Source organism: Neophocaena asiaeorientalis, unplaced genomic scaffold (genome assembly GCF_003031525.2).
Source record: "Neophocaena asiaeorientalis asiaeorientalis breed wild unplaced genomic scaffold, Neophocaena_asiaeorientalis_V1.1 scaffold540, whole genome shotgun sequence".
Taxonomy (NCBI): Eukaryota; Metazoa; Chordata; class Mammalia; order Artiodactyla; family Phocoenidae; genus Neophocaena; species Neophocaena asiaeorientalis.
Genome location: NW_020172141.1, coordinates 6,060,329 through 6,084,528, shown reverse-complemented (window position 1 = coordinate 6,084,528; position 24,200 = coordinate 6,060,329). Strand labels below are relative to the sequence as shown.

Here is a 24,200-nt window from a genome sequence, read left to right as displayed (position 1 = left end):
GCGCGGGTTTCAGTAGTTGTGGCTCGCGGGCTCTAGAGTGCAGGCTCAGTAGTTGTGGCACACGGGTTTAGTTGCTCTGCGGCCTGTGGGAGTTTCCCAGACCAGGGCTCTAACCCGTGTCCCCTGAATTGGCAGGCAGATTTTTAACCACTGCGCCACCAGGGAAGCCCCAGATTAGCATTTTCTGTTGATATTTACCTCTGAAATTTTGAACAAAATGCAAGCAGAAGATACCCTAAGGAGCATTTTTGGAAAAATCCCAACAATTGCTTAGATCCACATGATGAAATGATTTAATTAGCTTGGATAACGCTCTTTCTTCTAAAGTATCTGGAACAGACTCATGAAGCTCATAAAAAGCCTTGTATTTTCCAGCGTATGTGAGAGTTTAAGGGTGCTTAAGAGCCTACTTTGAAAGATTTGCTATGAGTCTCCCTTGATAAAATGTAGTATTGCCAGAGTTATCAGGAAAGAGGTTGACTCTAGTATTAGCCAATTGCCAGTGTCTTCCTAGAATGTAGAACTGGAAACAGACTTCAGAGCTCTTCCCTTTTTACAGAAGAGTGAACTGATGGATAGATTGGCTGTTAACTCTGCGAACGTCCCATGGCTAGTAGGGGTGACAGAGCTAGGGCAGACCCCAGATTGCCTGAAAGATAAAGAGAAATTCCCTGCTCTTCCCACGCAGCCGGGAGTAGCTTGATATTGATCAGGCTTTTGCTAATCTGGATTGTTGAGGTTTACTATACATGTATACAGGCCTTTCTTCTTTGTGTGACATCTGCAAAGTGGTGGGAAAGGCAAGAAATTCAAAACCCGAAGATCTGGTTTTGAATCCCGGGTATGCCGTTTGTTAGGTAGGTGATCTTGAGCAGAACATTTAACCTCTCCAGTCTCAGATGCTGCATTATTAAAAGCAGATACTAATCACCAGGTAATTGCAGTTGTTACAATCGTCAGATAAGGTAAAATGTGTGAAAACTTTATAACCTATGAAGTCTTACATCAAGGTAGGTGGGACTTGTTAGGCTATTGGCTGCTGTCTTTATGTTACACTGTGAACATAAGTTTTGGGGGTTTTTTGTCTGGGGTTTTATTCCCCGTAAAATGAGCAGATCCTGTTGTTTTGGGAGAGTTAACACTTTAACTAGATGTTATATCTAATTAGGATCACTATTTTTTCTCCTTGATTTCAGGACTTAGTATTTAGATGGAAGGAGATCTCTAACAGATATAGTCACGAGGCACCTGCCTCTTGATTGAATTTTTCACTGGTTTACATGTAACCTGTGCTAGGTAAGATTTTAGAAGCTGAATAGGTGACTCTTTTTGTATGCAGAGGAGATAGGATTTTAAAATGGCTTATTCTCATTTTGAAAACCCAAGATTAATGGAATACTTTTAACAAGGATAGACTACGGAATTAGAAGTTGCATGTGTCTCTCTTGATGTGCTCTTTTACCATGGGCAAGTCATTTGTTTCTTAATCACTGAAAGCATCGTGTTTCTGTAAGTATAAGATAAGAAAGGGAATGTATTTTAAGATCTTTGTATAGCATTTTCTCTTTTCTGTATTAGTCATCTTCCTCTGTATTATAATCTTTTCTGTAAGGAAAATGTCAGATCAACCTATCATTTTTCTTTCTTCAGTGTTAACTAAGCATGTATGCCTTATAGACTTTACCTGTGAGTCATAGTTTCTCTCCCTTTTGTAATTGATTTCCCCTTCTCTCTTTTGAGACTGTTTTGGGCCTCACGTTGGCATGTGATTTCTGGGTGACTTGCTTTCTTTTTGAAGGACAGAGAACTTACTCTAGGAGATTATGTAAAATCAGGCTTTTAAAAATAGATAATAATTCTGTCTCTGCCTGGGTTAGGGATACTACCCCATAAGGCTGAAGTAAGGATGTAGTCTGGTGAAGTTCGGACAGAGCTAAAGAATTAAAATCAATTGAACTTTTTGTTTGTTTTTGGTTTCGGTTTTTTTTTGTGGTATGCGGGCCTCTCACTGTTGTGGCCTCTCCCGTTGCGGAGCACAGGATCTGGACGCGCAGGCCCAGAGGCCATGACTCACGGGCCCAGCCGCTCCGTGGCATGTGGGATCTTCCCAGACCGGGGCACGAACCCGTGTCCCCTGCATCGGCAGGCGGACTCTCAACCACTGCGCCACCAGGGAAGCCCTCCCTATAGCATCCTTTTAAATTATAGTTTTGTCCAGGTATAGCCCAGGAGTGGGATTGCTAGATGGTATGGTAATTCTGTTTTTAATTTTCTAAGGAACCATCGTACTGTTTTCCACAGTGGCTGCACCAACTTACATTCCCACCGGCAGTGTAAGAGAGTTCCCTCTGCTCCACATCCTTTCCAGCATTTGTTATTTGTTTTTTATTCATTTGCCTGCACTGGATCTTAGTTGTGGCACGTGAACTCTTAGTTGCGGCATGTGGGATCTAGTTCCCTGACCAGGGATCAAACCCGGGCCCCCTGCACTGGGAGCGTGGAGTCTTAGCCACTGGACCACCAGGGAAGTCCCCAGCATTTATTATTTGTAGAGGTTTTTAAAAAAATATTTATTTAATTTATTTTTTTGGCTGTGTCGGGTCTTCGTTGCGGCACGCGGGCTTCTCTCTCTAGTTGAGTTGTGGCGGGGGCTCCAGGGTGCGTAGGCTCTGTAGTTTGCAGCCCACGGGCTCTCTCGTTGAGGAACGCGAGCTCAGTAGTCGTGGCACGTGGGCTTAGTTGTCCCATGGCACGTGGGGTCTTAGTTCCCTGACCAGGGATCGAACCCGCGTCCCCTGTATGGATTCTTTACCACTGGACCACCAGGGAGTCCCCTTGTAGAGTTTTTAATGATGGCCATTCTGACTGGTTTGAGGTGGTACCTCACTGTAGTTTTGATTTGTGTTTCTCTAACAATTAGTGATGTTGAGCATCTTTTCACATGCCTCCTGGCCATCTGTATGTGTTCTTTGGAGAGACGTCTCTTAAGGTCTTCTGCCCAGCTTTTGATTGGGTTGGTGGTTTTTTTGTTGTTGAGTCAGAGCCAACTAACTCTTAAGCCCAGGTTTCTATCTTGAGGAATTGAAATCATAATTTTTAAAGGCCATTTAAATAGTAGGTGTCAAATAGCAAGATACTAAATACCTGCCTTAAAATTTACAGTATTTGTAGATGTCCAATGACAGTTCCTACACATAAGATAATTGTAGCCTAAACATATGTGAAGGAATGTGTAAATAATTCTAGATGCTGAGATGTTGGTTTTACTGAGAAAGATTAAAATTCATGAATCCACATAGTTTTAAAAAGTAACTGCAGAAGTGATGATATGAATATGTTCTCAGTGTTTAAAAAGAGAACAGTTCAGGACTTCCCTGGTGGTCCAGTGGTTAAGACTCCACACTGCCAACGCAGGGGGCACGTGTTCCATTCCTGGTCGGGGAAGATCCTTCATGCTGTGTGGTACGGCCAAAAAAAAAAAAATGCGTACGAAAAAAAAAAAAAAAAAAAAAAAACAGAGAGAGAACACTTCAAAGCCATATACAGCAAAGTTACACATTTTTGTTCTTGTAAATATACATGCTGTGTATACTGTTTCCTTTTTTCATTTGTTCCTAATGCATACAGATCTCACTCATTTGAACTGTGCAGTTAATATTCCATTGGATGGAAATGGTATTGTGTATCTTGCTCTCCCCCAACCCCCCCAGGCTTTCAGTTTGGAGGATTTACTAAGAATTTGTAAAACTTAAGCCTGGTAATCAGTTTTAAGAAGGAATGATCTTGGGCAAGACCCTTTTAACCGCATGAGTTTTGGTTTGCTGAGGGATTGAAATGTGGTTTGTTTACTTGATACAAACCTGAGATGCATTTAAAAAGTGCAGTTTTATGTAAGGGAAACAGAGTAGAGAAATTTTTAAAAAGTGTAAAATATAAAAGTCTAAGATAACATACTTTCATAGAGTACAAGTGGAATGCCCTAACTTCCATTTTGTATCATTACAAAGGAACAGTATAGCTTGTTAGCCTATGAACACTTGCCTGAGAGGAGGGAAGCTTTTGTAGTCAGTATTTCATTTTATTTTATTTTCAATTTATTTTATTGAAGTCTCATTGATTTACAATGTGTTAATTTCTGCTGTGCAACAAAGTTACATTCACACGTGTATACATTCTTTTTCATATTTTTTTTTTCATTATGGTTTATCACAGGATATTGAATATAGTTCCCTGTGATACACAGTAGGACCTTGTTTATCCATCCTATATATGCTAGCTTGGATCTGCTAATCCCAAACTCCCACTCCACCCCTCCCTCCCCCTTGGCAACTACAAGTCTGTTCTCTATGTCTGTGAGTCTGTATTGTAGATAAGTTCATTGTGTCGTATTTTAGATTCCATATGTAAGTGATATATTTGTCTTTCTGTTTCTGGGTAGTCAGTATTTTAGAAGCATGGTTCAAGCCTTTGGTTGTGGTGTGGAAAGGGAGGTCATTTCAGGTGGAAAATGGTCTTATTTATCTTGAGTCAGTGTTACTTTACTATGTGGTTTTTTTAAAAATTAATTTATTTAATTTATTTATTTTTGGCTGCGTTGGGTCTTCGTTGCTGCGCGCAGGCTTTCTCTAGTTGTGGTGAGCGGGGGCTACTCTTCATTGCGGTGCACGAGCTTCTCATTGTGGTGGCTTCTCGTTGTGGAGCATGGGCTCCTAGGCGCATGGGCTTCAGTAGTTGTGGCTCGCGGGCTCTCGAGTGCAGGCTCAGTAGTTGTGGGACACGGGCTTAGTTGTTCTGTGGCATGTGGGATCTTCCAGGACCAGGGATCGAACCTGTGTCCCCTGCATTGGCAGGCAGATTCCTAACCACTGCGCCACCAGGGAAGTCCCCACTATGTGTTTTAGAAGAAGATTTATTCTAGGGTTCTTACAGGTCATCTCTTTTTATCAATGTTGCTTCAGTTCTAGAGTCTGAGATCTGTCTCCTGAGGTCTGAATGAATCCCTTATGTTTGAAATTTTTAGTAGAAGTGATCTTTGGAGAGTAACAGTTCAGCTGTCACTGGCTTAGACAAAATACCTGAAGGGACAGGACACAGCATCTGGTAGGTGGTAGACCGAGAGCTGTGAAAAGTCCAGCGTTACTGGCTCCACCAGTGACTAAATTAGTATTTTTTGACTCTGCCGGGCACTTACGTGATGGTGATGAGAACGGTGCAGAGAGCTGTCTCCTGTCCGTCATTTTTTTTTTTTTAGTTCATTTTTTAGATGTGTCCTTTTTTTAAAGTAAACTTTTTTCCTTTTCAAAACTTCTTGCTTTGCAGAATTGACTTTTGCTTTATTTATTGATGAATTGGATCTTCCCAGTCATCACAACAAAGCATGGCAGCATTCGTGCTAAGCAGGGGACCGGCCGTTGCAAGTAGAAGGTCTAAAATGGAAACAGTTTTTCTTCTGAGGTAGTTGTAGATTGACCAGCTGTTGTGAAAAATTGCAGAGAACCAGGCTTCCCTGGTGGCGCAGTGGTTGAGAATCTGCCTGCCAACGCAGGGGGCACGGCTTCGAGCCCTGGTCTGGGAAGATCCCGCATGCCACGGAGCAGCTAAGCCCGTGCGTCACAACTGCTGAGCCTGCGCATCTGGAGCTCGTGCTCCACAACAAGAGAGGCTGCGACGGTGAGAGGCCCGCGCACCGCGATGAAGAGCGGCCCCCGCTCGCCGCAACTAGAGAAAGCCCTCGCACTGAAACGAAGACCCAAAACAGCCAAAAATAAATAAATAAATAAATATTTTAAAAAATATATATATATAGCAGAGGACCTTTACCTGGTTTCCCCTGATGGTAACGTCTAGCGAAACTAATACACTGTTACAGCCACGAGTCAATATCGATACGATCAGCCCATTTATTCCTATTTCCCCAGTTTTTACTTGCGCTCAGAGTAGTTCTAGAGTTACAGAAAAGTTATCAAAAATAATACAGAGGGACTTCCCTGGTGGCACAGTGTATAAGTCTCTGCGCTCCCACTGCAGGGGGCCTGGGTTCGATCCCTGGTCAGGGAACGAGATCCCACATGTATGCCGCAACTGAGAGTTCGCCTGCCGTAACTAAGCAGCCTGCTGCCGCAACTAAAACCCCGCGTGACCAAATAAATAAATATTTAAAAAAAATACAGAGCGGTCCTGTATCAACCCCCCACCTCCTCGATTGTTAACTTTTTACATTTCTCTGGTACGTTTTGTCACAGCTAATGGCCAAGGTTGATACATTATTATTAACTAAGGTCATACTTTATTCAGATTTGATTAGTTTTCCCCTGATCCGTCCCAGAACCCCCTCTGGGATCCCACCTGAGATTTGGTCTGAGTCTCTTTAGGCTCCTGTGCGCGTGACAGCTTCTCAGACTTGCCTTGTTTTTGACGCCCTTAGCGGTTTTGAGGAGGTTTGAGGAGTATCGCTCAGGTGTTTTGTAGGACGTCCCTCGATGTGGGTTTGTCTGATGTTTCCCTCATGGTTCCCGGCTGTGGTTCCAGGTTTGAAGAGGAAGCCCAAGCCTTTACTTATTAAGGTCTGCACTCGGTGCGGCAGGTGCAGGTGAGAAGCGTCTGCCACCGCGAGCTTCACAGAACACCTCACGCCCTCGACCGCGCGCTTCACCTGCTGAGCTCTCTCGCAGCCTTTCGTCCCTGGGTGGGGTCCCCTCGTGGCTGTACCGATCTGTCTCGGTCCCCTCACCCCTGGTCGGCACATGGCATCTGCTTGCGGCTTTGCCGGGATCATTTGCCGGGTCTGGATTTGCTGGTTGCAGGCTTGGGGCACGAATTCATCTTTGGTTCTATTTCCTGCAAACTGGCAGCCGATTCGGAGGCTGCATCAGACCTGAGTTGAGCCCTCGGGGGAGATCTGAAGCAGTGCTGTGTTTTTCCTGAAGGTCCTGCTGCCTTGAGTGCCCAGACCTGAGGAGGCAGGTGTCAAGCAGATGTTGAGAAGCTGAGGTTTCCAGAGACTGAGGTGACCTGCCTCACAGACGCCTGTTCTTGGCTCATCTTAACCAGGCAGCACCTGTACAGGAGGGTGTGTCCGTCACTTTCATCACCTGTTAGCAGTTCTGGGGAGGACAGTGGAAGCAACAGGTTAAATGAGGTTCTAGGATAAGCCGATGGCTTCTTGCAGGCACTTGCGATGGACAGTTGGGAGGTGATGGGGCAGGGGCGGGGTTGCTTCTGCCAGGTGTGTGCCCTTCGACCTCGGGCGGCTCCACGTCTCTTGGGCTCACCTGTTTTTCATTTACGATTATCCTACTTTGTATTTACGTAGCATTTTGCGTTTTATAAAGCATCTCTCACGTAATTTCGTTTTGGAACTCATGGTGCAGTTTAGGTGGCCTTGGCAGTTAAGTCTCCTGCCCTGTACAAGGTCACTGATTAAATGCCAGGGCTGGGCCTTGAAATTAGGTCAGTCTGACTCTGAAGTTCATGCTCCAGCTAAATTATTTGGGCATGTTTTCCAGCGCGACTGAGTAATTCTCCGGTCTCAGCCGACACCAGCTGGGCGTCACACAGATCTGTCTGACTCGTTGACCTGGAGTTGGCGGCCAGTCCTGTAGGTTGAGGGCCCAGCCCCACAAGATGCACCCACTTCAGACACCAGTCACAAGGCTGTTCTCCCCTTCTCGGGCTCACAAGGCTCAGGGAAACATTTACGTACGTTTACCTATTTATTATAAAGGTTATTATGAAGAATACAGGTGAGCAGCTAGATGAAGAGATCCGTAGGCTTAGGTCTGGGGGGTGCTGAGCAAAGGGGCTTCTGTCCCAGTGAAGTTGGGGTGCATCACCCCCCAGCACACTGATGCATTCACCTACCCAGAAGCTCTCTGAACCATCATTTACGGTTTTTATGGAGGCTTCATTATATAGTCACGATTAATGGTGGTGCAGTGGTTAAGAATTCGCCTGCCAATGCGGGAGACACGGGTTCAAGCCCTGGTCCGGGAAGATCCCACGTGCCGCAGAGCAACTAAGCCCGTGCGCCACAACTACTGAGCCTGCGCTCTAGAGCCCGCAAGCCACGAGTACTGAGCCCATGTGCTGCAACTACTGAAACCTGCGTGCCTAGAGCCCGTGCTCCGCAACAAGAGAAGCTACCGCAATGAGAAGCCCGCGCACCGCAATGAAGAGTAGCCCCCCCCCCGCTCGCCGCAACTAGAGAAAGTCTGCGCACAGCAGCGAAGACCCAATGCAGCCAAAATAAATAAATAAATTTATTTATTTAAAAAATAGGCAGTGATTAAATCATTACACAGGTGTGATTGATTAAATCATAGGTTGTTGATGGGGGTTGGAGGATGGAGCTAACGTCAGAAATGAAAAGGTAATGTGGAAAAGAAATTCATATTAGTTTATAGGTAGAGCAGTTCTGTATTGGTAAGTGTGATTGCTTTATGGTAGCCGAGTGTAATCAAGTCAGTACAGTAGCTTGTACAGTAATGATTGAATCATTGTAAAATGTCTTTGGTACACAGCATTGCAGTCATGTTCATAATACCGTATTGGAAACATGGTTAAATTAAAAAGTTACCCGTGATGATAGACTGATACGCAGTATCTCCGATTGCGAGGAGAGCGGGAGCAAGGGACGCATACTGTGTGGTAATTCTTTGAAAGCAAAGTTTTAAAACAGTAAGAAATGAGTATTTTACATTAAGCATCCCTTACCTTATGCCTATGTGAGGATAGGCTGTCCACTTCACTACAAGTCTTGCATATAGTGTTCTACACACATATTTTTTGTATGTTTATTGAAAATCCACACATAAGTGGACCCGTGCAGTTCAAGCTTGTGTGGTTCAAGGGTCAGCTGTACATCTATCTGGATTCGTAAGCTTTTCCTTTTGAGGATGTTAAGTTTGGTTAAGGCCGTGTTGGACGGAGTTCTCTGTTGCCAAACATAACCTTTTCCTGTTTAATTAACAGAAGTAGTCTCTGGGGTGATACTTTGAAAATATCCAACACCCCAGTATACATACATACGTGCATATGTATACACACACGTGAATACTTTGATGTATGTTTTTCTTTATTGAGGTGAAATTCACACAAAAATTAATCCCTTTAAACTACCAGTGAGGTCCCATCATTGTACAATCACCAGCTGCCTCTGTTAAGCTTCAAACCGTGTCACCTGCTCTCCACGCTCCCTCCAGCCCCCAGCAGCCTCTATCTCTGTTCTCTCTCTGGATTTGCCTATTCTCGACATTTTGTATAAATGGAGTCACACAGTATGTGACTTTCGGTGTCTGACTTTTCTCACTAAGCGTGTTGCGAAGGTTCATCCACGTTGTAGCGTGAATTAGTACTTTGTGTTTTTTTGTGGCTGGGTAGTACTCCGTTGCGTGGATACACCATATTTTGTGTATCCATTGATCCATTAATGGAGAGCTGGGCTGTTTGCACCTTTTAACTATTGTGAATGACCCAGTAATTTTTCACCGCCCCCCCTTTTTTTTTTTGCCTGAATCAGTTATTACTATGCTGATTATAAAATGAAGGCTTTGTAGTCCTGTCTTTTCTACCGCGGTAGGTGGAACCTTCCCATGAAGGAGACCGCGCAGCGTGTGTGTACGGTGTCAGTTTCAGAGTGGACCTGGGGGATTCTTTTTTTGTACAGTGTATGTAACCCATTCTTTCCGCTACTCATTTTTGTGCTCAGATAGGGCCAGAATTGCCCAGCGGGAATTCCCAAGCTGTCTCCCCTCCCTCCTCATGCCCATCATGCTGGAGTCACTGGCTTGTGGGAGCTGCAGTTCACGGAAGCCCCAGCTAAGCCAAGCGTTTCCGCCTGGGGCAGGTGGCGCATCCTTGGTGGTTATGGAAAATAGGTTTGTGCTTGGGACTGCCTGTCAGTGGAGCCCTAGTTATAAAATCGGATTCACGGCCTTAAAATGAGTCCTGAGCATGGGCTTTATTTATGTGGAAAAGGTTTAGTCAAGTTGTGTGTGCGTGTTTAATCTGGGGCTTTCTTTTCCCTCATCTGTTTCAGGATGTGACCAGTTTCTTTGTTTCTGGTTGTAGCCCATCTGCCTCTGTTTAATTTCTGTAGTTCTTCTTTTGTGCAGCTAAAATTCTTGAAGTGTTTCTTCTTTAGGCAGGTTTTTGTTTTGTGAAGTTCTGCAAGAGAACAGGTGATACACATTTACATTTAAAATTCAGGGCTTAATTTTGATGTGTTTTTAAAGCTTTTGTGTGTTTTAAGGGGAAAAATGATGTGTTAAAATGATATACTTATCCTGATATGTCTGTATTTTCAGGATAATGCTAGTCCTGCATTCTTTCTCGAATTATATAAACAGAATTGGATTTCTTGTTAAGTTCGTAGAGGAATTTTAATAAAATTACAATCACACATTTAATATATCCTGAGTGATAAAAATAAGGAATACCTCTTAATCTTTTGTTTACATCTGTAGCTGTAGTGAGCAGTAAACAGCTTCCAGGAATCTGTTCCTAACAGTATTTGTATAAAAGAAAAATTTCACGGGTGCTGGGAAGCATCATTTGTTACACATCAGGTAACTATTAACGTAATTTAAAAATTTCCCTGCGTTAAAAAATAAGTAAATGAAAACGTCCTTGTGTTTCTGAGGACAGTTAGAGTTAGCGAATTCCTTAGATCGCTCATTGGAAGAATAAACAGCTGATACAACTACTGTTTCTAGCGTTGCAGCATTTTAGACAGGTCCTTCCAGTGACCCTCGCACTCCTGTGGGATTGTCCCAGAGCAGGGGTTCCTGCTGGGAGGGGGCAGGCGCCCCCTGCGACCCAGGGTGGAGACCAGGGATGTCGCTGGACATCCTGCCATCCACAGGAACACCCTGCGCCACCCGAGCACACACACGGGTCCCCTGTGCTGAGGCCTGCGTTGGGGCTTGACCATACAGGGTTTGCAGAGATAACCTCTTGCCGGTGTCAAAACAAGGTAAGTAACTAGCCATTGAAAGCGACTCTTTTTTTTTTTTTTTTTTTTTTAATTAGTCAATTAATTTTTGGCTGTGTTGGTTCTTTGTTGCTGCGCGTGGGCTTTCTCTGGTTGCAGCGAGCGGGGGCTACTCTTCGTTTCGGTGCGCGGGCTTCTTTCTCATTGCAGTGGCTTCTCTTGTTGCGGAGCGTGAGCTCTAGGCACACGGGCTTCAGTAGTTGTAGCACGTGGGCTCAGTAGTTGTGGCGTGTGGGCTCTAGGACGCAGGCTCAGTAGTTGCGGTGCACCGGCTTAGCTGCTCCGCGGCACGTGGGATCTTCCCGGACCAGGGCTCGAACCCGTGTCCCCTGCATTGGCAGGAGGATTCTTAACCACTGCGCCACCAGGGGAGTCCCGAGAGCGGCTCTTAGTCAAGAAGAAATACGGTGGTAATGATGAGAGTTGCGTTTGGGTCCAGAGATAAATTGTACGTGGAGGTGAAAGATCAGCCTGGACGTGAGGTTTTCCTGAGGCTGTGCTTCCAGGACAGGGCCTGTTGGCCTGTGGCTGCCCGTGAGGATTTGTGTTACTCAAGCTGAGCACCTGGCGTCGAGGACACCCTGTGTGCCTGTCCTCAGACCCGTGCTCCAGCCTCGGGGCTCTCGTCTTGAGGGAGCACCCACACGCCCTCTCCCAGCTCCCCTGCACCACTTCCTGCTCTTCTACGAAGTCTCTATGCAGCTCTCCCTGGTGGAAAAACTGTGACTCGAGTTTCATGTGATGAGAGGTTTGTGCCTTGTCCTCAGGCCATGTCCTCCACGCCTGCCATCGAGGGTGGACGGTCAGCCTGGCCCCCGGGCGGCTCCTGCCTTGGTCTTGTGTGTGCAGAGTGAGGCTCGGAGGGGCTGCTTCTGGGCTCCGTGGGGGAGCGTGGCCTGCGGGGTCAGGAGGTCCTAGCCCACGTGCCGGCTCTGTGGCCACCAGCAGACGCACGTCAGAAGGGCTCGCGGCCTTCCTCGGCGCTGGCCGTGAGGATCAAAGGGCGTAATACGCTCCAGTACCCGGCGCCCGTGTCACGTTTGTGCCGCTGTCCTTTGTTTCTGGGCCTTTTCTGTTTTAACCTTACCTCCCAGGCCCTGTTCATCTTCCACCTCCCTTCACCCCAAGCTCCCTGCACCCCCGTCAGAGCGAGAGGGTTGTGTCGTGCGGTGTCATCGCAGGAGCTGGGAGTTCAAGTTGGTGGCCTGCAGGGGTTCACAGTTGGCGCGGGTGTAATTGTCGTGCCGGGCATTCCCGGGTGGTTCAGGGGGACGAGAATTGTTTACCATGGTGCCCTTAATCGCTGAGGTTAAAACTTTAGGTTCCGTGGTCTGGTTCTCGGACACAAGCGGTTCTTTTTCTTTTTCTGTGTATTGCTTTGATTCACATTCATCTGGATTGATGGATTATAGGTTTGCTGTGGTCTTGGAACCTGGAATATGAAACTGGAAGTGAGGTGCAGGTTAAAGGTGACCTGGGGTTGGGGGCCCCGTTGGATGCGGAAGGACCTTGACTGCTCCTGGAGCTCCAGGCGCTTTGAGCGGCTTTGAGTTGGAGAAGGGGCCGAGGTCCCTTACATGGAGCCACTTCTGAGCTAAATGACCTACGTGCCTTTGGGGGGCAACTGACAGGATTAACGAAATGACCTTTTAGGCAGTGAGACCTTGAGAGGAAATCCGGGCTTCCCCTTCCTCCCGAGCTGCGCCCGTTGGGATCACTTTGCCCTGGTGTTTCCGAGAACCCCTGGTTTCTAACTGTCTCTTCTGCATTTCAGGCGAAGTCGTGCGTGTGTCACGTGTGCGGCGTCCACCTGAACCGGCTGCACTCGTGCCTCCACTGCGTCTTCTTTGGCTGCTTCACGAAGAAGCACATTCACGAGCACGCCAAGGCGAAAAGGCACAACCTGGGTGAGACCGCACGACGCCTCCTGGGCTGTGGGGTCACCTCCCCGACTCTCGTTCTGTGAATTTGACCCTCCACTCTCTCGGGAGTCCACCTTTGTCTGAAATAGCTTGTGCTCTCCTCGTGGAACTCCAGGGGGAGAGGAAAGAGAGAAACTGAACCCACGAGGGGGGCACGTGCCCGGCGTGCCTGAGGTCACATAAAGTCGTGTAACCCTGAACGGTGACTTTCTTTAACGGAGCACCGGAGACTCATCTTTCTCTCTGAAAAGCACGGTTAGGTATTAGATCGGGCAGAAATCTGCACAGGTCTTAAATGCAGCTTTAGGTTATTGGTGTCAGCGTGGGGGTGGGGGGTACTGGGTGAATTCAGCGATTTCTGTAACGGGTTTGCAGTGTTGTCAGTGTTTGCAGAGAGGCTGGCGTTGAGGTGAGCTCACGTTTCATATTCAGACAGTAGTGCCTTCCAGAGGTGACGCGAAGCTGAGTTTTGCTCTTGGCTTGATTTTCTGACCGTTGTCACTAAATGTTTCCCTCGTTGAGGATTGTGTTTTCTGTCAAACGATGCTGAGGTTGTTAGGATATCTGTAAGAAAATCGCTTTCAGAAGGTCCAGACCACAGACCCTTTTCTAGAACGTAACTTGGTGTGACCTAGCCTTCCAGTGAAAGATATTCTCGGGCCTTTTAAGTAGTAGGAATGGGCTCGTTCAAACTCAGTCATCTCCGGAGGTCATGCCTCATTTCGTTTGCAGCTGAGAACTTGCAGCCAGTGCTGGGGGTCAGCCTGTCACCAGGAGCTAGGTGGCCTTTTTGGAAGGAGAGCTGGCGTCCCTGGTGGTGCTTCACAGGCTGTGGGTACGGCCTCCCGGCAGGGCGGGGGTCAGCAATCCCGTGCCCCTCCCCCACCGAGGGACCAGAGGGAAGGTCTGATGGGGCAGGACGGGTTTGGTGGGATTCTGTGGTGGTGAGTTAATGTAGATCTTTGTGCTTAATACCATCTGATTTCTGGGACCAGACCCGCTTAGGCTCCTCTCACACCGGGGCTGTGATACTGTGGTTAAAAGGGTTATGGAAAGTTGGAAACACCTTTGCACTGCAAAGGGCTGAGAATCTTATTGTTACCTACTAGCATCATCTCCAAAAGTCATTCGAGAAATTTGTGTGCTTATTAATTTTATCAACCTGATTGATAAACTCTGCCTCTACTTTGGCCAGAATGAATAAATTTTAAAAGGTTTTCTTCAAGAGACAAAACCACAAAATGGGAGAGCCCAGGAGTTTATCGCAGGTTGCGTGTGTGAGTGTGTGTGTGCGTGTGTGTTAACAAAGCCAAAGCTTAGCTTTCTGTGTCCACATGGCAGGGGAGGGCGCGGGAGAGGAGCCCCAGCAGGAAAGGGATCGCCCGCCCCCGGCCCTGCGTCTTGAGCTGCTCCCCGTTACCCCTAGAGCGCCTCAGAGCGGCGGCTTGACGTTTGAGGGCCAAGGAGTCGTGATTCCTGGGCCGAGTCCTGCCTCTGGGAGCCCCGCAGAATAACCCTGGGGCCTGACGTGGACGCTTGGAAGGATTTCTCCCAGGGCTTGCGGCTTCTAAGCGGAGGGGCGTGAGAGGCCCACGGGGAGTCTCGTCTGAGTATTTGCTTTTTTGCGAGTGTTCAGTTAAAACCAGCACGTCGGTAGCTATGGGGTCTTTGCTGGCGGCCTGTGGGAGGACGAAGCTTCTGCTCCTCTGTCCGACCTGCCCTGTGACCCTGCCTGGTGTGACGTGGCGGAAGTGGCCTCCAGGAGGAAGGGCCCGTCCTGACCCGCTGCCAGCCGGTTTGCTGTGCGGGGGACGATGTTGGGATCCAGGTCACTGAGTAAGATTTGGTTTCGTGCTTCTTAGTTTCGTACAGGTTTTTGTTTGATGTCGAGTCACAGGGACCCGTGGATGTTGCCTGCGTGAGCCACAGAGGCTGTAAAAGGAGTGCTTTTAGCTTTGTGTCTGCCTCTAGGAAGTGTTATTTTAGTTTTCCCAGAGGGTGTGAGGATGTATGTGGGCATAAGAGGGCGTATCGGCTCCCCTCTGAGCGGGTGACATTTCCCTCCATCTCAGGATCCTCCTGTGGCTGGAGGGAGAGGGACACGTGCCTGCCTGGTGCCTGTCGGCTGGGTTCCCGGGTGAGTGGGTTGACGGCCTCCTCTCTTACTGGGGGCGTCTCGCCCGCATCCAGGCAGCTGGGTTCCTGGACAGCTGGCCCTTTGTTTCCATGGGTTCTGCACCTGCAGATCCAGCCAAGCTCAGATCGAAAAACAAATTCCAGAAAGTTCCAAAAAGCAAAACTTGAATTTGTCTGGTCCAGGCAGCTAGTTACATGGCATTCACGTTGTATTAGGTAAAGCAACCTGGAGGTGATTTAAAGTGTGTAGGAGGATGTAGGTTATGTGCAGATACCACACCATTTTCTACAAGGGGCTTGAGCATCCTTGGATCCTGGTGTCCGCGGGGGTCCTGGAACCAGCCCCACCTTGGGTACCACGGGACCACTGACTGTCTGCTCAGCCATTTGTCCTGATGCAGTCAAGCCTTTGTCCTTGGTTATCTTGACTGTGAAATAATTTCCTGGAGGAACTACCTTGACTGTAGGTGTTGCATTGGGTTTTTGAATTCCATATTGAGGTGAAATTCAGAGAACACACAATTAACCATTTCAACCAGTACATTTCAGTGCATTTAGTCACTTGCTATGTGGTGTGTGGAAATACCATCTCTCTTTTTTTTTCTTTTTTTTTTAATTTATTTATCCATTTATTTATTTTTGGCTGTGTTGGGTCTTCGTTTCTGTGCGAGGGCTTTCTCTAGTTGTGGCAAGCAGGGGCCACTCTTCATCGCGGTGCGCGGGCCTCTCACTGTCGCGGCCTCTCTTGCTGCGGAGCACAGGCTCCAGACGTGCAGAGCTCAGTATTTGTAGCTCACGGGCCCAGTTGCTCCGTGGCACGTGGGATCTTCCCAGACCAGGGCTTGAACCCGTGTCCCCTGCATTGGCAGGCAGATTCTCAACCACTGCGCCACCAGGGAAGCCCACCATCTCTCTTTATTTTCAGAACTTTTTCGTCTCCTCGAGGAATACATGTCTCTGTTACGTAATCCTCTCCGGGCCCTGGCATCCGCTGATCTGTCTTCAGTTGTGGATTTGCCTGTCTTGAATATTTCATATAAAAGGAATCATACAACACACGGCCTTTTGTGTCTGTTTCTATCCCTCGGCAGATTTTCAAGGTTCACGAAGTGTCAGTTCATTTCTCTGTGGTTGAATAACATTCCTTTGGGTTGATATTCCAGAGTTTGTTTATCCAGTCATCCACTGATAGACATTGGGGTTCCCACCTTTGGCTTTTATGAATAATGCTGCTATAAACATGCATGTGTGAGTTTCTTTGTGGACATACGTTTTCATTTCTTTGGGATACCAGAAGACCTTGGAGATAACTGTGGGTTCGGTTCCAGACCAACTCAATAAAGCAGATATCTCGATAAAGCGAGGCACACACATGTTTTGGTTTCCCACTGAATATAAAAATAATGTTTACGCTGTACCGTAGTTTAAGTGTGCAATAACAGTATTTCTCTTTGGTTGTTCATGCTTTTTTGGTGTCAGACTAAGAATCCATTGCCAAACCTGAGGTCATGACGCTTACCCGCTTGTGTCTGAGTTTTTATACTTTTAGCTGTGATGTAGGTTGCTGACCGTGTGGAGTGAAGTTTTGTGTGGGGCTGGGGTCAGGCAAGCTGCCTCCTCGTTTCATCCCGGGGCCCCAGCGCCCGCTGGCGGTCCCAGCCCCACACAGCGGGTGGGAGGCAGACTCATCTGGGGACATGGGGCCTCCTCCCTCTGCCCTCGCCGTGCGGCTGGCCTGTTTCTCGCTGAACCCCACTGCTTCCCTGAAAGTGTCCCTCCTTCCCACCGTAAGCCCGCCTCTGCCAGCTTGCTCTGGTACCCGGGGCAGGAGTGACACTGCCCAGGAGTGGGCAGAACGCAGGGCAGCTGGCCCCGGCCTCCAGAGCAGCCTCGACATGGGCTTGCAGAGACTTAGTCGGAATTTTGTAGGTTTTTAGGGAGGGGCAGGGGTAGGCCTGGGATTCTCTGAAATTGCTACTTTGAGTCTTGATAGATCTGCTTTCGATCCACCACACTATCACTGACCTGTGTCTTTGTACCTTAAGACATGAAATATGGGGGTTTCCCTGGTGGCACAGTGGTTAAGAATCCGCCTGCCAATGCAGGGGACACGGGTTCGAGTCCTGGTCCGGGAAGATCCCACATGCCGCAGAGCACCTAAGCCTGTGCGCCACAACTAATGAGCCTGCGCTCTAGAGCCCGTGAGCCACAACTACTGAGCCCGTGTGCCACAACTACTGAAGCCTGCGCTCCTAGAGCCCGTGCTCTGCAACAAGAGAAGCCACCGCAACGAGAAGCCTGTGCACCGCAACGAAGAGTAGCCGCTGCTCACCGCAACTAGAGAAAGCCTGCGCACAGCAACAAAGACCCAACACAGCCAAAAAATAATAATAATTTTAAAAAAAGACATGAAATATGATAAGAGCTGTGATTTGTTAAGACATTACCATTTACCAGGAGGTGCGTGCTGCTTAGTTGTTTATATGAACTTAGTGACCATGCAGACCTGTGTCAGTGCTGTTGCTGTCCCTGTTATACCACAGGGTACGTGGGTGAGCTCAGAGGTGCACAGCTGGCAGGTGGCGGGGCCGGGTTTGTGCTCTGAGCTGCGTCCCGTCGCCTGGCAGACGTCTGCTGTCCCTTGGTGAGTCTGAGTCAAGGGGATTCTCTCTTTTTTTTGGGAATTTTATTTTGTTTATTTTTTATGTAGCAGGTTCTTAGTAGTTACCTATTTTGTACATACTAGTGTATATACGTCAATCCCAATCTCCCAGTTCATCCCCTCGCCCCCTGCCACTTTCCCCGCTTGGTGTCCATACGTTTGTTCTCTACATCTGTGTCTCTATTTCTGCCCTGCAAACAGGTTCATCTGAACCATTTTTCTAGAGTCCACACATATACGTGTTAATATACAGTACTTGTTTTTCTCTTTCAGACTTCACTCTGTGTGACAGTCTCTGTGTCCACCATGTCTCTACAAATGACCCAATCTTGTTCCTTTTTATGGCTGAGTAATATTCCATCGTATACATGTGCCACATCTTCTTTTTCCGTTTGTCTGTTGATGGGCCTTTAGGTTGCTTCCATGTCCTGGCTGTTGTAAACAGTGCTGCAGTGAACATTGGGGTGCATTTGTCCATAGTTCAACCTTTTTTTAAAAAAAAAATATTTATTTTTGGCTGCATTGGGTCTTTGTTGCTGCATGCCGGTTTTCTCTAGTTGTGGCAAGTGGGGGTACTCTTCGTTGTGGTATGCAGGCTTCTCATTTCTCATTGCAGTGGCTTCTCTTGTTGGGGAGCACGGGCTCAGGCGTGAGGGCTTCAGTAGTTGTGGCACGTGGGCTCAGTAGTTGTGGCGCACGGGCTTAGTTGCTCCGCGGCATGTGGGATCTTCCCGGACCAGGGCTTGAACCCGTGTCCCCTGCATTGGCAGGAGGATTCTTCACCACTGCGCCAGCAGGGAAGTCCCCTAGTTCAACCATTTTGAACTATGGTTTTCTCTGGGTATAGGCCCAGTAGTGGGATTGCTGGGTCATGTGGTAATTCTATTTTTAGTTTTTTAAGGCACCTCCATACTGTTCTCCATGGTGGCTGCATCAATTTACATTCCCACCAACAGTGCAAGAGGGTTCCCTCTTCTCCACACCCTCTCCAGCATTCCTTGTTTGTAGATTTTCTGACGATGCCCATTCTAACTGGTGTGAGGTGATACCTCATTGTAGTTTTGATTTGCATTTCTCGAATAATTAGTGATGTTGAGCATCTTTTCATGTGCGTCTTGGCCATCTGTATGTCTTCTTTGGAGAAATGTCTATTTAGGTCTTCTGCCCATTTTTGGATTGGGCTGTTTGTTTTTTTAATATTGAGCTGCATGAACTGTTTATGTATTTTGGAGGTTAATCCTTTGTCCTTTGATTCGTTTGCAAATATTTTTGCCCATTCTGAGGGTAAGGGGAATTCTTTTTAATTGTTGAATTGAGCGAGTTCCTTCCAGATGCTTCGAGGACTTTTCTCTTGTTTATCTTCCTGAGGAAGTAACTAAGGGCTGGGTTTCATGCCTGTTTTTGTGGAGGATGCAGTTTAGAAGGTGCAGGATCCGCTCACCGGGAGCTCTGGGCACGCCCTCCAGGCTGTCTGCTTGGGGCCGTGCTGCCCATCGGGACGCCGCGCCCTCCTGGGCTGATATGAATGCGAGCTTCCTTGTTTCGGAGGATAGGCGGGGGGTCCTGGTACCTGGGGGTCGGGTCCTTCGTAAAATATGGTCTTGGCACCTCTGTCTCCCTCAGGTTCCTCAGCCCTTGGCGGGAGCTTCCCAAAAAAATTCACGTGCCTCATCTGCTTAGGACACACCATCTGAAGTGGGGGGACAGCCTTTTGTAATAATGGGCTTCTCTGCTTTGAGAAACGGTGCAGTGAAATGCCTAAAAAACTTGCTTGTTTAGTGTCCTGAAGCATTACCTTTCGACTTTTAATTAAATTTTGTCTCTTCCCTCTTTTCTCTTTTCAGCCATAGAGCTTATGTATGGAGGTATCTACTGCTTTTTGTGTCAGGACTACATTTATGACAAAGACATAGAAATCATTGCCAAAGAGGAACAGCGGAAAGCTTGGAAAATGCAAGGTTTGATTTTCCTGAGATCTGCATGGCTGCTTGTGTCTTAGCCCTGTGTTCCCTGCCCCCTTGTCTGTTAGGGCGTGGCGGGGGTGGGGAGGGAGGGGGGTGGTTCTGTTGAAGGGGAGGAGCCCCTACACCTGCCTGCTCCCTCCTGCGGGCTCACGGGGGGCCAGGGGAGGCAGGCGCGGTGCCCACAGGCCTGCGGCTGCTGTGAGGGCTTAGCCGGGGTTGAGAGAGACACCCCCAACCTACGCTCTCCGGTCGCCGGGCATTTTTACAGACACGGGGCTGAACCTGGCACAGTGTCCGCAGGGACTTTGTGCTCCCACGTCCCTGGTAGCTGCCCAGAAAGCAGCTCCTCAGTAACTGCAGGGTGTGTATGCTGATTGCTTCCAGGAGGGTAGACTATTTTCTCATTAAATTACCGTTGAATCTCTATTAAAACTCTTAACTGGAAAAAAAAAACCTCTTAACTGGTTAGGTTATGCTAAGTCTGTGTCAGCACAGAATTAAACTTTGCAGAGGAAAAATGCAACAGTCTACCACTGAGGCCGCTTAGTTCAGGAGTGAGCTCTCCGTCCTGTGCGGAGCCTCTGTAGCCGTAAAGGGAGAACTCCAGGCTTTCCTTCTTGTGTAGGAACAACCCAGCTCTTCCCTGATGAGTGTTTCTCTCCTGTGAGTCTCCTTTACTTGCACAGAACCCTTCACACCTGGCACTTCTGGTCACCAAGTGTTTTTTTTGGGGTGGGGGGGTCAGTTCCCTGCCAAGAAATTCCCTGTGGCGCCGGCTGGGTATCCTACGGATCAACTCAGTTCTGACACAGTCGGCCTGGAGGTGTCAGGCCCCACGGGATCCCCTCCCCAACTTCAGATGCTGGAGTCTCAAGTCCAGGGTCTCATCTGTGCTCCTGACTGTCCAGCTGTAGATCGGAGGCTCCCAGGACCCCCCTGGACTGGAGCGTTTGTTAGAGCAGCTCACAGAACTCAGCGAGACACTTAGGTTCACCAGGTCATTAAAGGATGTGATAAAGGACACAGATGAGCAGCCAGATGGAGAGAGAGAGGCACAGGGCAGGGCTGGGGAGGGTCCCTGTGGAGTTGGGGTGCATCACCCACTCGGTGTGGAATGTTCACCCACCTGGTTCACTCCCCGAACCCTGTGGCACTGGGATATTATAGGGGCTTCTTCCTGGAGGCCTGATGGGTCATTAACCCCATTTCCAGCCCCCTCCCCTCTGTGGAGGAGTTGGGGCCGGCCGTGCGGGTGCTGCAAATTCCAAGCTTCCCTGGTCTTTCTGGTGGCCAGTGCCCATCCAGGAGCCCGCCCGGAGTCATCTCATCAGGACAAGAGGTTCCTCTAGTGCCCTTCCCGCTAAGGCGCCCTTATTACCAGGGCGCGGGGCTCATGCGGGGGACGGGGCAGGGGCGGCACGTGTGTCCCACTGACTGCGCGGTGGCCGTGGAGCCGTGCCGTTACTCCCGTCCCTTCGCTGGCACGTAGTCCGTGAACATTGTGCAGCTCTTCTCTTTTTTGCTCAGCCGCCTGTTTTTGGTTTCCCTGATAGGTTTTTCTTTCTTGTTCTCATTTCCAGCGCACGGTCATGGGTCACAACAGTAATAGGTGTAGAAAGCCCCACTGGCCTGTGACCGTCTCTCCACAGAGAACACACAACCCAGCATGTGGTTTACAGTGTTTTGCCTTAACTGTGCTCCTTTGTAGACGTGCCATGGTAGAGAACGGAGCACAAGCCAGGGCTGTCGGCCATCAGAGCCGATGAGCCCATCTTCTCTGGAGAGCAGTCTCTGTAGTCCACTTCCTGTTCTATTCCACCTGCAGACTTTAGTAACGTTGCAGGTGAGGCTAAGGCCGAGGATGTTATTTCTTCGTGCAGAACAGTCAAACCGCAGGGCTAAGAAATGCACGTCCCAGGAAAAAGTAGGATTCTTCTAAAATCATTCCACGATTCCATCTGTCAGCAGGACGGTGCATCTTTCAGAGTGTGTTGAGTTCTAGGTGCGTGGAGCCAGTGCCTCTGAGGAGTAGGCTGTGCACTGGGGTGCAGGTGGCCCTGCTGCCGTCCTTGGTTTAAGTCTCTGGTGGGTACGGCCGTCCCTTCATCCCCGTCGCCACCCAGCGCTCCCTGTGGGCACTGGTGCCGTGATCCCTCTGCTCAGGGCGTAATTAGGGCTGAGGAGACCACTGGTGCTGGGGCAGCTGTCCCCCAAGGTCCCGCTCTCCTCTCCTCCTCTGGGAATGTGGTCCATTCACGGCACGCTCTCTGAGAGAAGCTCCTTCCACTGTCTGGAACAGGGTCTTAGAAGGACCCTACGTTGCCCGCCTTTGAATCTGATAAACCCTGTGCTACCACCACGCTGGTTCGTAGACACGATCAGAGCGTAGCTAACGGCACCTTCCACCCGCTTAGGCGTCGGGGAGAAGTTTTCAACGTGGGAGCCGACCAAACGGGAGCTCGAGCTGCTGAAACACAACCCCAAGCGACGGAAGATCACGTCCAACTGCACCATAGGTGGGCGGGCGCAGCCGGGTGGAGGTGCATTCTCCGGGGAGGTGCAGCGTGGCTGTCAGCTTGTCGCAGAGGCTCCTCCCTGCCCTGCCCCGTTGTTACTGGGAGCCTTTGGGCAGTGAGGGCTGGTGGGGGTGGGCACGAGCACACCTCGGGACGTTTCCTACGGGTGGGGCGCAGGCGTTAGAAGTAGGTTCCCTCCGAGTCCTCTTGCTTCTTGAGGGAGCGGCAGGCCCAGCCGGCCGGGGGCCCTGACAGCCCCGCCCCGCACTCTGCCTGCCAGGTCTCCGCGGCCTCATCAACCTCGGGAACACGTGCTTCATGAACTGCATCGTGCAGGCCCTGACACACACGCCGCTGCTGCGCGACTTCTTCCTGTCCGACCGGCACCGCTGCGAGATGCAGAGCCCTGGCTCCTGCCTGGTCTGCGAGATGTCGTCCCTCTTCCAGGAGGTGCGCCTGGGCCGGGAGGGGACCGGGCCGTCACGGGGTGGGCTCTGAACATCCACAGACGTGCCGACTGTGGAATCGCACGTCCTTCCCAAGAGGGATCGTTGGGTGAGGCACTTGGTCATCTGCAGAGGCTCGCGGCTGCCTCACGGGTGCACGTGGCAGGTGCCAGCCCCTCCCCGTCACCTGCCACTTTCCGGCTTTGTCCACAGGACGGGCGGGTCTCCCGTTACCGGCCCTGCTGACTGTGTGTGTCACCAGAGGCCTCTGTCTTTGGGCCCCTGCCATGGACATCAGGTTCTGTCCCGATGGGCTCGCAGGCTGGACCCCCCCTTCTCAGAGCGGGAGTGCAGCCCAGCCGCTCCCTCGGGTGCTGCGGGGAGCCAGGGGTTCTTCAGGCGTCGGCCCTGGGCCAGCAGACTCGGCCGGGTCTGGTTTTGTCAGCCTTTGATCACGTCCTCTCGTTTTCCCTGTTGGGCCCCGGCTGCCTGCACCCATCTGGCTGTGGAGCTGGGATGATTCACGGTCTGGCCCTTTTCAGAAGTTTCCCGACTCCTAGCCTGGCTTAGCCAGTCCCCACATACCTGCAGCCTAGGCTGACAGCGGCTCCTGGGGTCACAGGAGTGAGTAAGCTGAATGATACCGTTGGGCCCAAACGGGGACGCGGGGGCCTTGGAGAACGGGCTGATGGGGGGGGCCTCACGAGGGCACTGTTGGTGGTGAGTTCATCTCTGTCAGGTTGCTTTTTAGGTTCAGGTTTATGGGGGTACGCGTTTCACACGGCACAAGTCACCTTTTAGTGTGTGTGTGTGTGTGTGTGTTTGACAAAAGTTTGTCGCCGTTCATCGTTTTGGCTTATTTCTGGAAAACAGGTGGTGGGAATGGAGAAAACTCTGAGCAGACTCAAGGTCTGTGAAAACACAGTTTGCCTGAAAAGGAAATGACTTGTTTGGGTCGCGCTCGCTGGCGGAGGTTCAGGGCGGCCGTCAGACGTGCGCGTTTGCGTCTGTGTTCGAGGGAGGCACGTGCTCCTGACGAGGGTGCTTCTCCTTCTCTCCAAGCAGTTCTACTCGGGGCATCGGTCCCCCCACATCCCATACAAGCTGCTGCACCTGGTGTGGACGCATGCCCGGCACCTGGCAGGCTACGAGCAGCAGGACGCGCACGAGTTCCTCATCGCGGCCCTGGACGTCTTGCACCGGCACTGCAAAGGTGAGCACTGCACAGGTGGGCACTGCACAGGTGGGCGCTGCACAGGTGGGTGCTGCACAGGTGAGCGCTGCACAGGTGAGCGCTACACAGGTGAGCATTGCACAGGTGGGCACTGCACAGGTGGGCGCTGCACAGGTGGGCGCTACACAGGTGGGCGCTACACAGGTGAGCATTGCACAGGTGGGCGCTGCACAGGTGGGCGCTGCACAGGTGGGCACTGCACAGGTAGGCGCTGCAGAGGTGAGGGTGGGGGCTGTTTCTCAGGGCCTGTTACTGGGCCTGCCAGGTGGATGGCAGGGAACTGTTCACAGGGAGGAGCAAGGGGGAGAAACTGAAAGCACACGGCGCGTC

At 49.8% G+C, this 24,200-nt stretch overlaps 1 protein-coding gene across 1 annotated transcript in view; it reads left to right on the top strand.

The window, feature by feature from the left end:
• Positions 1 to 24,200, top strand: part of USP22 (ubiquitin specific peptidase 22) — a 33,703-nt gene that overhangs the window by 3,045 nt on the left and 6,458 nt on the right. The window contains exons 2-6 of the mRNA XM_024752853.1: positions 12,765 to 12,897; positions 19,555 to 19,668; positions 22,089 to 22,190; positions 22,471 to 22,640; positions 23,702 to 23,849. Of these exons, the coding sequence (XP_024608621.1) occupies positions 12,765 to 12,897; positions 19,555 to 19,668; positions 22,089 to 22,190; positions 22,471 to 22,640; positions 23,702 to 23,849 (667 nt within the window). The remainder of the gene's footprint in view (positions 1 to 12,764; positions 12,898 to 19,554; positions 19,669 to 22,088; positions 22,191 to 22,470; positions 22,641 to 23,701; positions 23,850 to 24,200) is intronic.